Source organism: Cyprinus carpio, chromosome A7, assembly GCF_018340385.1.
Source record: "Cyprinus carpio isolate SPL01 chromosome A7, ASM1834038v1, whole genome shotgun sequence".
In the NCBI taxonomy this organism is placed as follows: Eukaryota; Metazoa; Chordata; class Actinopteri; order Cypriniformes; family Cyprinidae; genus Cyprinus; species Cyprinus carpio.
This window is the reverse complement of record NC_056578.1, coordinates 31,248,838-31,261,784: the sequence shown is the minus strand read 5'-3', so window position 1 is coordinate 31,261,784 and position 12,947 is coordinate 31,248,838. Positions and strand designations below refer to the sequence as shown.

General features: G+C 37.0%; 1 protein-coding gene across 1 annotated transcript; it reads right to left on the bottom strand.

Moving 5' to 3' along the window:
- Nucleotides 1-1,939: 1,939 nt before the first annotated feature.
- LOC109055172 (serine protease HTRA3-like) lies at nucleotides 1,940-12,894 on the bottom strand. The gene is made up of 9 exons (XM_042760815.1): nucleotides 12,079-12,894; nucleotides 8,977-9,076; nucleotides 7,466-7,688; nucleotides 7,174-7,368; nucleotides 5,265-5,297; nucleotides 4,847-4,961; nucleotides 4,654-4,711; nucleotides 4,452-4,547; nucleotides 1,940-2,481 (listed from the first exon to the last, which is right to left on the bottom strand). The coding sequence occupies exons 1-9, from the start codon at nucleotides 12,491-12,493 to the stop codon at nucleotides 2,313-2,315; spliced, it is 1,404 nt and encodes a 467-aa protein (XP_042616749.1). The 5' UTR covers nucleotides 12,494-12,894; the 3' UTR covers nucleotides 1,940-2,312.
- Nucleotides 12,895-12,947: the final 53 nt, after the last annotated feature.

Genomic DNA, 12,947 nt, shown 5'->3' with positions numbered 1-12,947 from the left:
TTAAAGGGGTTATTGGATGCTACATGCACTTTTACAAGTTGTTTGAATTGAAATGTGTGTTGGCAGAGTGTTTACACAACCACCCTATAATGATAAAAATTCCACCCAGTGATTTTTTTAATCTCATTAAATCATTTCCTCTCTCATATCAAGCCGATCTCAGATGCCTGTCTGTGTGATGCCTTTCCTTTCCTAACAATGTGCTAATTAGCAAGTTTCACAATGAATGCGGCTAAAGTAAACAGTCTCTCTGAGAGTGGCTCGGAAGAGAGGGGCGGGGTCAGCAGAGCTCATTTGCATTTAAAGGAAAATGGTACAAAACGGCTTGCTCTGAAAAGAGCTGATTTTGATAGCGAATGTTGATGTTGACGCGAACCGTTTCAAACGATTCAGTTCGATTTGGTGAACTGGTTGCAAAATGACCGGCTTTTCATTTATAAAGCCCCTCATCTCAGAAAACACAAAATTGTAGATTATTCTTGAAAAATTACAGCAAGTTTAATACAAATGTGCATCTGGCATTTAGGTTTTCATACATATAATCATATCATAATCTTTTGTCTTCACAATCTCTTTAGCATAGTCAGTTGGTAAAGGTTTGAGCTTTCCTGTAACTCAAATATTAGAGCATGGTACCAACAACACACCAAGGTAGGTTTGATTCCCAGGGAAAGCAAGAACTGATCAAATGTTAATATGTACTTTGAATGCAATGTGGCCCAAATGATGCACTATGTTATTTTGTTATAATTGAAGCCCTTCACTACGTACGAAGAGCTGCGGCAGTTGATTCCATAAAGTGTCCAACATTCCACACTTATTTTGTTTTGTTTTTTCGGTTAAATATGTGCATCATCTGAGTATTTGGAGTGCACATTTTTGTTGGCTTTTTCAGTGTGAACACACAAAATGGCATAGAATAGAGCATATGCACACAAAGTTGGACACCTTATAATAAAGTATAGTAAAGATTTAAAGGTAATGGCATTATAAGATTTTTTGAACGCGTAGATCTTGATGGTGGTTTTCATAGAGACACTATTCACCTACTTCAGTGAATAAGCTAAAGCTATAAAATCATCATACGCTGCCTGAAAAGTGTTGCCTTGTGTCATGTCTAGATTTTTTGATCCATGGGTCCTGACCAGACAGTGAGAACTGGAGAAAAAGCTTTGTGTACTGGAAAGTTCTGAAGGGTATTCTGGATCTGTGAATTTCCAACCAAAATGCTGACTAATCATGAATCATTAGACCAGACAGTGTCAGTTAACTTGGCGTCTTTTACATATTCAAACTCAAATAAGTTAGACTCTTCTTTATGTTAGTTTCAATTGACTGCACCACCAATCTGCCAAGTGATTCTTTTCTGAGAAGATTTTATTTCATAGGTTCAACATTCATAGATCCGGCTGAAGAGAACCAAAAAATATATGAGCATATTTAAAGACATGGTAATCTGGACATACCTGTATGTTATGCTGTAGACATTTAAGACAAACAGGAACATGAACATATACAGACTGATAAACAGATTACATGAACAGAAGATGTCTCACTCTGATTTCTGCATATAAAAAGCACACATTTCATTGGACAAGATGACCATAAAAATGTAATTCTTCATGACAGTCATTCTGCACAAATTATATAAAATTTATATATATATATAAAATCCTTGCACAGCAATTGATTTTTGCCACTGGTGCCACAATTAAGTTTCAGCATTGAATGTTGAAACATTTATAAAGAAGAGAATCCACACACATATATATATATATATATATATATATATATATATATATATATATATATATATATATATATATATATATATATATAATTTTTTTTTTCTTATTATTATGATTGCTTTTTATGAGGTGGTTCTGTGTGTGTATATATATATATATATATATATATATATATATATATATATATATATATATATATAATTTATTGAAATTTCAACTTATAAAGATTTTCCCAGCTATACATTTCATTGTAGATTCATTGTGGACTGGGTATAAAACATCACCAGCTTTGTCTTTTTTTACAAAATACAGTACTGCAATTTTTCATATTTGAAATGAACTAAATCATTATCCGCTTTAAACCTGCTTCGAAGAGAGTGTGCTGTTATGAATTGCCTTTTATATAAAATCTCTTTGGCAGACTTGACATGACCGAGACTGCAAAAGCTCAAGGTTAGATTCCTCTCAGCTTGTAACAGAGGTCCCTGTTTTGTAGAAGGATGCACTGTAAGACATCCCTTTGGCCATGATAAAATCAACGTCTTCAGTGAAAGTTGGATGGTATCACTGCATGATGATGTCAGGCTCAATGTTGAAGAGCAGGTCGTCGTTGCCTCTGCGCACCTCCAGCAGCAGAGTCGTGTCTTGGTTGAGCGCTTCCTTCAGGTCGCTGGAGCTCATCAGAGGCTCTCCATTTAACTTAACGATGATGTCACCATCTCTGATGCCTCCTCTGAAACACATTTGGAGAAATTACACAGTACAGTTGTCAGTTGTGTGCTTGAATTTGTAAGGGACAATGTATACAGCTAAACATAAAATAAATTGCTGGTTCAATTTACTCACATGAGCGTTCTGATATCCACCTTATTTTTAACATAAGAGTGGGTGCAGCCATTTTTGACTTGAATGTCCAAGGCTGTTCTTCGAATTATTTACCTATACCCATTAATGAATCAGAAGTCTTGACCATTTACAGAAAATAGCTTACTTCCATGTTAAAAAAATAAAGTGGATACAGTGTTGCCAAGGACAATGGTGAATATTATGCAACAACTGACCAACCAGGCTTGATGTACTGAGCCAAGGCACCCAAATCAATCAGAGGGGTCCCAGTGGTCCCACCAAAAACCATCACTTCTGTCTTGTTTTCATTGAAACTTAAATAATTAAGAGCCATCCATGCCTTTATATTGTCAAGACAAACAAGTAGCGGTCTGACAGTGTCATTCTTTCTGAGTGGCACATAAATCTGGCTACCGTCCGCATAACAACGAAATGACAATCCATGCTTCCTGATTATTGAACCAAGGCGGAGCAAATAAAGAGAGAAAAGGAGAGGGCCTAAAGCTGAGCCCTGCGGTACCCCGCAAGAGAGAGGAGCCGAGGAGGACACAGAGTCACCACAGCTGACACAGAAAGTCCGGCCTTCTAAATAGGACCTGAGCCATTTAAGCACTATGCCCTTGATGCCCACCCACTGTTCCAAACGAGAAATTAAGATTTCATGGTCCACAGTGTCAGACGCAGCAGTTAAATCAAGCAGCACAAGAATAACACAATCATCAGTGTCAGTCGTTAAAAATATATCATTAAAAATTTTTAGAAGTGCAGATTCTGTGCTAAGTTTTAAAACCGTACTGGAATATTGTGATCTTTCAGATAGGCCATCAATTGACTACAGACTATCTTTTCGAGGATTTTTGAAAGAAATAGGTCTGGAAATAGGTCTGAAATTTGCGAGTCCTGTAGGATCTAGAGCAGGTTTTTAAATCAGAGGTTGCACTACTGCATGTTTAAAATTTTCAGGGACCACACCTGAGCACAGACTGCTATTTACATCTGCAAGAACAGTGGGAAAAACCTCCTTAATAAGTTGAGGAAGGACAGCATCATATGAAGAACCTGAGGGCTTCAGATTTACCAAATATCTCCTCTAATATAGACAAACTAACAGGCTCAAACTTGCCAAAAAGACAGCAGAGCAGAGGACAGAGACTAAAGGATCATACGCAGGTTATTGAATATGAATGTAATGTTTTGCCACAATTTTATTTTAAAAAATTTGAGGAATCGCAGTTTTGAATAAAATGTTACAATTAGACATGTTGATAATACGCCAATGATAACAGCTAAGAGAAAAAACTTATCCAACCACATGACAATGCACCTGATTAATCAGGCTCTGTGAAGGACATAAAACATATCACAACATAAGTGGCTGTTCACACAGAATGTATTGCATTAAAAACGTGAGACACAGACAGTGGGGAAAAAATGCAAGGCTAAGAGATGCGAGTTGAGTTAATCTCGAGATTTTGACATATTTAGCAATTTTCTTATTTTATATTATTTCTGAACATAAAGGATATGTTTAAAAATATTTGCCTTCAAATTTCTTGTACCTTTTCTGAAACAATATTTAACAAAGAGAATGTTACTTGAATCATGTTGTAAATACATTTTTAAGTTGACTAGATCTTGAATCGAACAAACAATCAAGATTTAATTGTTTACTATATCTAAACAAATTTATTATATAAACCTTGTATTTATTATTATACACATCTGTTATTTCTCTTTGTAGTTAGTTGTAATCTTCAAATCCACTGAGCGCAGACAGAGATAAACTACTTGGCTTGGAGTTCTGAAACACAGCCACAACTGAAAGACCACAGTGCATCTGGTGTGACTGATGCTTACTTCTGAGCAGGGGAGTGAGGAACCACCTCATGGACGTAGATCCCGCTGCTGACATCAGGGAAGTCTGGATTCTGCTGCCTCAGCTCTTCCACGAGTCTGGAGGAGACAGACAGAATTCCTCACATACACACGATGACTAAAAAGCACAGTGGTGCTCATTTATATGTGTTGTGTAAAAGCATCTGTAGTGAAGAACACTCACTCTTCTGTGATGGTGAACATTCGGATTCCAATGAAACGCTTCTTCACTGATCTTGTCTCTGAAATATATGTAAATGTGTTACATTTAATCGTGCAAGAATGACTCTCAAAAAATAAAACATACTTTTAATATTAGATGATTCATACTCTGTTCTCCTCTACAAATTCACTTGTACAAAAACTGCCCCGTGTACCTTTGCTTTGCTTTCCCAATGAATCATTTAAGAAGCGAGTAATCCTGTCTGAAGGAATGGCAAAGGAGATTCCTGCAGCTACCTTCAGGGTGTTGATTCCTATCACCTCTCCATCTTATAGAAGACACATTAAGAAGAAATGTTAAATACAGTATCAATATGTCTGAGTATTAAAAGGACACCTAAAAATTAATTGTACCCATGTTCTTTTATGAAACAAAAGGTGAATTTTCGAGGAGCAGACAGACATTTAATATTCAAATGACGCAGAAAAGAGTGGATATTCTTCAAAAATTCACCTTTTGTGTTTCATGCAGATTTGTAAAAACATGAGGGAGAATACATTTTTCCAAGTGAATTATTCCATTAAATCTAATACCAGAGAAAACTGGCACACATCACAGTATGAAATAATTACCAAATTAACGAGTGGTCCACCTGAGTTCCCATACTGAGAAAAGAAGAAGAAGAAAAAAAAAAAAAAGTTAATTACTGGTGCTCAAACTATTTTACACGTTATCTATATGGGATTAGATTTATGCCAAAAGTACTGAACATAAACGCTGAAGCATTGAACAAAAATATAAATCCAAAACTTAAAATGAAATAAAAATCTCAGGCTTCAAACAGCTTCCACTCTAAAACTTAACAGGAACCATCTGTCAGAATTGCATGTAAAAAATAATAATTAATGATAATTATTGGTGCTCAAACAATTTTACATGCCGTATCTAAATGGGATTAGATTTGTACCAAAAGTACTGAACATAAATTTTCAAGCATTGAAGAAAAACATAAATTCCAAACCAGGGATGGATTGGTAATCTGGCATGCTGAATATTTTCCTGGTGGGCCGATAAAAAGTTATGTTTTGTTTTTTTGGCAACTGGCTCACCATGCAGTGTCAGTGGCCCATGAGTTTATCTTCTGTACCAACAGCATAAAACCAATCACAATGCGCCATTGACAGAGCAATAAAGTATATAAATATTACTTCACCCCTCCCCACTTCTTCTCGCTCTCTCAAAATGAACAGACCAAAGCGCAAAGTGGTGTTGAAAATCTCCAGGATAACAAGCTTAAAAATTTGGAGGCAGATGCACTGCAGCAGCCTCTTCTTCATCTGCAGTGCCAAAGTTTGTGCAGCAGCATAATCAAGTAAAAGAGCAGGTGAGCCAGGAAGTACAAGCTTGTTCTGTTGTTAATAATAATGGCCCTCAAAGGGACAGGCAGGAGGATGAGGAGATAAGGGTAGCTGAATCAGTGACTCGCAGGGAGTAAAAAGAGAGGTAACCTGTCCTAATGACCTGCCATAAAGATGATGACTGTTAATTAAATAACACCAAAGTAATTACTCAGTCAGTGCAACAGAAGCTGTTTTGTGTTGTTTTTGTAGGTACAGTAGCCTACTGACTTTCCTCAAACAGTCACAACTTTGATGGACTATTATAACATGCTAATATTTTTGTCAGTGTTGCATTGGCTAAACTCACGTTGCCATGAGTGACTTCAGTGATCATTCTTTAAGTCGTCTTAAAGGCCTGTCTTAACTGTGTAAACCAATATTTGGATATTCGGATTTGATATGATCCTGTATAACTGAATATTTAATAGGTCATCAAATAAATTAGAACAGCTCCATGCATTTAATGTTGAAATAACAACTCTACTCATTACCAGTATGGTATTGTTTAAATTGTACAGATTTTAGCAAGCCTTTGTCAATTAATCATCTCTCTCTCTGCGTGTAGTCAAGCCTGGTTACAGAAGTGAAGGAGAGAGTGGAGGATCAGGGAGTACTGGGTGTTGTCCGACTGGACTGGACTTAAACAGGTGTACACAGTAGTTATACACAAACCTAAACACACATAATGTGTGTGTACTATGAACCATAGTGTATATATATGGGTGTTGTCCGACTGAACCCATTTTTGGATCGTAGTGGTGCGCCGCCTGGACCAAAATATGCCAGGGATGTTTTTTTTTGCCCCAGTCCAGCCCTGTTCAAAACTGATGAAAACCAACTGTCAAAATTGCAAATGAAAACCAAAAAAATTGGCAGCAAAATGAAAACTCTAGTAATCCAGTCATAAAGTTTGATAACCAGTAAGGAAGCAACATAACCATTAACAAAATAGGTTTTGACTTTTTTGTTTTAAAGGTTGTTTTCTTTACAATTTATATTTTTGTTCAATAACTGAATAGTTATGTTCAATCCATAAGCATTACTTCTTGAATGCAATATGATTTCAGAGCATGTCTTGATTTCTTATGCAACAGCCGGTAAGACTCATAACATGTGTTGTTCTGGTTATTCTGTGTCTTACGTTGATGATGGCGTCAGTCTGGATATAGTCCATGTCTGAGTCACGGAGACCCAGTTCTTTCCCATCTCTCTGTGCAGTGCTGACTATTCCTGTCGTCACTGTGTTCTGCAGGGAAAACGGGCTGCCGATAGCAACCACAAACTCACCCGGGCGCAGGTCTGCCGAGTGACCCAGCAATAAAACAGGCATCTTTTTCTGCAAAGGGGTTGTAGAAAGTATTAAGAAAACACATTTTGACTTCTGTATTATAAAGTCAGGTCTTACAGTGCAATAAAAACAGGTTTCGTCTTACCTGCGAGTTGATTTTGATCGTGGCAATGTCAGATTTCTTGTCAATGTCTTTGATAGTGGCCTCATACACATCCCCATCACGCATCTGTACTTTGAGTTGCTGATTACCCGAAACAGGTGTGGTGCTGGACACCACATGGGCATTAGTCACGATCAGCCCGGTCTCTGACATTACAAAACCTGAACCGCTTGATAGTGGAACCGTCCGGCCTAAGAGGGGGTGGCTAGTGGGCAAAAGTGAAAATATACAGTTCCCATTATTTAGTTTCAAACACTTACATTGAACATTTAGAGTGATTCAAAAGCTAATAATTTATTTTTTTATTTATTTATTTATAACTTATTTTGTTTGTTTTTGAATTTTTTTTTATTAATTATTTTTTTGTTTATTTTTTTATTTATTATTTGTTTTTAACATACTTTAGATCAGAGCAACTCCGGTCCTGGAGGGCCACTATCCTGCAGACTTTTGCTCCAACCCTAATTAAACACACCTGAACAAGGCAATCAGTGTTTTCGTGGATTATTAGATAGATACAGGCAGGTGAGTTTTTAAGAGGGCTGAAGCTAAACTCTGCAGGATAGTGGCCCTCCAGGACCGGAGTTGCCTATCCCTGCTTTAGAATATACTTTGCAAATGGAATATAAAGTTTTCAGACACTTAACTGCATTATTGACTGCAATTCAATTCAAATGTATTTTAGTTTAACTTTATATTATCTTCTATTGTATTTGAAATATGGTTAAAGTTTACTCTTGAATGTAATGACAAGCATGTTAAACTAAAATATACTTTAGTGTATTTCTAATAAAGAAGTTGCAATTAAGAACATTTAAAATATATTAACTTTAAAAGTAATATAGAAATACATGTTACATAAAGTACACTTCATGTGTATAATCAAGAACTTTACATTACGTGATTTAGAATGTGAACACATCAAAGTAAGTGCACTTCTTTGAAACATGACAATCGCGAATTAAAACAATAATTTAAAATGTACTTTAAAGTAAACCTTTTAATTGTCATGATGATATAACAGTAAGTGTGTTAAGAAACAATCATGGAAGTGTGTTCTTTTTAAGTATACATACCGTAAGTAGCCTTTTATTCCATTAATATTATATTATCTGCAAGTGCAGTTTTTTTAAAATATGTTTTTTTTTTTTGATTTGAAGTATTCTACTAGTGCATATTCAATGCAATTAAGCACAATTTTTTTTTTCAAAACATTAATTCACCACAAATATATATACATATATGTTTCTATAAAGACATAAGCAAGCCTATATAAAACAACTGTTTACCCAGTTTCTCCATGCCACACTCTCCGACATCATTCACAAATGAACAGGCTTGGCAAAAGCAGTTGTGCATGTGTTCAGCTAATTTACAGACAGCAGTGACCCTCACACAGCTGTGCCAAGCACCTTTCTCACTTCCCCACAGTTTTAAAACCCCGTACAGACAGCAGCCACACCATGAAGGTGTTTGCAAGTGTTTGGGCTTACTTTAGGAACAGCTCAATGTGCACCACAGCAGGGGCGATCTTCTCCACCACGTCAGCAATGAAGTTGAATTTGTACCTTGGGCTGCTGGGATGTGTGGGACCTATACTAGCAAAAAGAATTACTCATGTTAATAATTCCACTCTATAAAATGATCAAAACCAGCACCATGTTTTCTTCTGTTATGCAACAACTGTCTTTTTATAAACCTAAATAGTATTTTCTGGCTTAAGAGGGCAAGATTAGCATGCATGCAGTGTTTAAAAACTTTCCTGCAGATTCAGATGGTACGCAATGATGATAGTTGGCGAAAATCTTTTCACACACAGGAAATGTTCCTCTATAATTGGGTCTAAAATCCCTAGGTGGCTTTTATCCTTGCACATGCTTGACTTGTGCTGGGTATGCAGTATGTGTATGAAAAATGATGAAGGTGTGTTCAGTGTGTAAAGTCCTGGTAATTAGGGCATGTTATTTTCTGCAAACATCAGGGTGGTTTTTCCCTTGACTGCTGTTTCCTGTGACCGTGTTGGCACAGCCATCATTTGTTTGTGTGCACACCCTGATTGTCCTACTAACCTTTGATATGAAGTTATTAAAGAATCAAGACTCTTTGGTTTAGTACAGTTTGTTTATTACAGTTTTGTCTAGGCCATAATTTAGAGATAGGTTGCAGTCTATTTAGAGGTTAGAATGCAAGCCCCAGAAATGTGTTAAATACGGAAACACTTATGGAAAATTACCTAAAATTGTGTTAAAAGTTTGGAGTCAGTCATTTGTAATTTTACTGATCCCCAAACTTTTTAATGGTAAAGTGTAAATATATATGTAAAGCTAGTTGGTCAAAATAACATCAGTATACTGTATGATTCTAAAGCTTTATTCCTGTCTTTCTGGATGAATGTATTTAAGCTTTAGAATTTGGAAGCTGTGAGAAACCAAAATAAGCATGCAAAGAATTACACTCAACTGTTAATCATTAATCAAATGCAACACCCCATATAAAAGCACATTCCTGCAGAGCTGCATCACAGAGCTGTGACCTCTGCCAAGTACTGTAAGTCAGCTTCTACTGGCAATGTGTGCAAATTCATTTAGACAAACACATATAATACTGAGAAATGCCACTCAACCTAAAGTCAGCCAGGGATAAACCAAAGATGAATGTCTATTAAAAATATGTTCTAAATAGTTTCCTCATTCACTTTTTCCAGTCTGGAGTGGTGAAGAGACGAGACATCAGAAGAGCAGCTGATCACACAATCTGGTGGAAAGATGACGGGCAGCATCTGTTTCTAAGGCACTTGGTTACTTAATACAGTAATTGCAAGGCTTAGTGTTTCATTTTTGAGGTTTTTGACTTAGTTGCCTAAATTGTATAGAATGATAGACTATAATTTACGTGACTTCTAATGCTGTAATGATTTGCTGCTCTCCAAATAGTCGTGGGCTTTTCTGTGGGTACTTTTGCTTACAGTTTTGTTGCTTGCCTCACTATTGGGTTATTCACCAAATATATACTCCAGTGTGGCCAGTGGCACTGCAGGGGCCGACAGTAACTAATGGCAGATGACTGCTACCAGACGGACTTATTTAAACCTGTTTTTTTTATATATATGGAATTAACAGACCTAAATATTTGACCTAAAATCTCAGGTAATATCTCTTGATACTGTATCTTGATCATTTCACCCCATCAATGGCATTTAATCCAGATCTAGGTCACTTCTTACTGATAACGTGTCTCCAGAGAGGTACTGTTTACTCCTCCCTCTTCCTGTCACCACTGAAAGAACATTTTACTGCCAATCTGGAAGTAGTTTGAGATTTCCTTTAAAAATGATAAAGGATAGGGTGTTGGTAATAAGGTCAAAATCAGATCAAAATGGCAGCCTCCACTGAGAACCCCACAGGAAATCATACTCGGTCTGCAGAGAACAAAGCAGCCCAATTTTCCCAACTTCTCTGCAGCTGCTGATGGTTGCACGTTTGAGGTCACAGTTCTATTTTTCTAAACACTTATAATAGTTCATCTGGTTATCAGTGGAGTTATGATATGTGATGGTCACTAGAGGAGCTCAAGGGTGTTATCTTCTGAATGCAATATGACACATGACACGCAGTGGACTTGTGTTTGTCTTTTTGTGTGTCTATTAGATGAAAATAATACCTGAACTCAAATAAGTTACAGTAGATAATAAAACTATTGTGTTTTGTAGATCTGCCTATTCATTAATTTTTGAATTTGTGAAATTATGATATTTGTTGAGTTATTATATTTTTTTTATTTTTTTATTTATATAAAAATGATTAAACCATTTTTTAATTCATAAATTCCTTTTTTTTCTTAATTTATAAAACCAGATTTTTACAAATATATTTCTTCTGAATTTTATAAATCAAACAAACAATATCCTTCAATGGTAATACATTGCATTGTGTCATCTAAAAAGATAATAATAATAATAGGCTGTATAAAAGTAACATGGCTGGTGGTAACGGTTGAATTTTTCAGATTGGTTCAGAACTAGCCCTGTGCTCAAGGGCAATGCACTACATAGTGTTCGCAGACTGTTTTACTTACAAATCACAGTTTGCACGTTAATGTGGGACAGCACCTTTTATGGAATGACCCAGAAACATATGGCATGTTCCCATTTAAATTGCTACGGTTTGTGTGTGTGTGTGCATGTGAATGGTGTAGGCTTGTATTTACTAAATGATGAAAACAGTATTTGGCATTCTAGAAGCTGATGAAGAGATTTGAATCTAATGTCATCTTTCCCTTACAAACATCCCATCCCTCACTTTCACCACCACACTTCCATTATTAGGTCTTACTATTACTGTACTGGTGATAACTTTTGCTACACCACTATAAATAACTCACAAACAAATATATAAATATTCCTGCACAGATTAGAGCAGGCATGTATTCATTTAATTAATAATTATGATTTTATAGCACTAACAATACTGTCATTTAATTATAGTAGGCCTAGAAAGACTGCTTAAATCTATTTAATTATTAAATGTTCAGCATAAATGAATACATAATTTATTTGCAGCAGCATGCCTTCCTCTTGCTATACACAAATCACTTACCTTGCTTGCTTTCACAGGGTCCTTTGTGCAAGTTGGTGACCGCGGGCAGACCCTGCTGCAGCGCTTTCCTGCTCACGGCCTTCAGCTGGCAGATGTTACCGTACGTGTTCCCGTCACTGCCGCACACTTTACTGCTGTACCTGCACTGACACACGCCTTTGGACAGTCTTTTTCCAAACGGATGCTTGCATTCCAGGCCGTCCCCGCAGGGCAGATCGTCCTTGCGGCCGCACGGCTCTCCCTCTCCCTGCGCGCACACCAGACAGCAGTTACAGCGGTCCGGCACATACCCGCTCGGGCAGCTCGGGCTCGGACACTTACTCACATCACAGCGCTCCGGACATTTGAGTTTAGTATCCGCGAAAGCATCTTTGATGCAAAGAAAAACGACCGAGACAAACAGAATGACCTGCATTTTTTTGGTTTAAAATGAAAACGAATTCTCAGACAGTTCTTGGATAGTCAGTGTTCTTTGGAGATCACCATTACGCATGAGATTTCCAATGCAAAAGCTTCTTTCAGATGAAATGTGTGCGTTCCTTCAGGCTCAGTTGAAAGACCAGTGTGAATAGGTTGTCCCAGGAAGAGGAATATTGATTATCTAAGCCAGTCTGATCTATTGATGCGCGCCAATGCCAATGATTTCTCGTGCAACTTATTAAAACAATGTAGCCTATGTAAAGCCTCTCGATGTATGGTGGAGCTTCATGTGTAGACCATCTGAACTTTCTCGAGTGAAGTCTGCTCTTCTGCTCTCCAGAGGAGGCGGGGAATTTCGTTTACCCCAAAACGCTTGGGAAGTCCGAGTCCGACTCATTTCCGTGAATCGGTTCTTTCGAAGATTTTGTTTCAGAGAACCGGTTCAAAAA

Bases quoted from the DNA above. Each gene is read 5' to 3' on its own strand.
- LOC109055172 (XM_042760815.1), bottom strand. From the start codon at position 12,493: ATGCAGGTCATTCTGTTTGTCTCGGTCGTTTTTCTTTGCATCAAAGAT. The intron at 7,689-8,976 runs GTAAGCCCAAAC...TTTGCCCACTAG, and splicing joins CACATTGAGCTGTTCCTAAA to CCACCCCCTCTTAGGCCGGA. The intron at 4,962-5,264 runs GTAATTATTTCA...TGTCTTCTATAA, and splicing joins GTGGACCACTCGTTAATTTG to GATGGAGAGGTGATAGGAAT.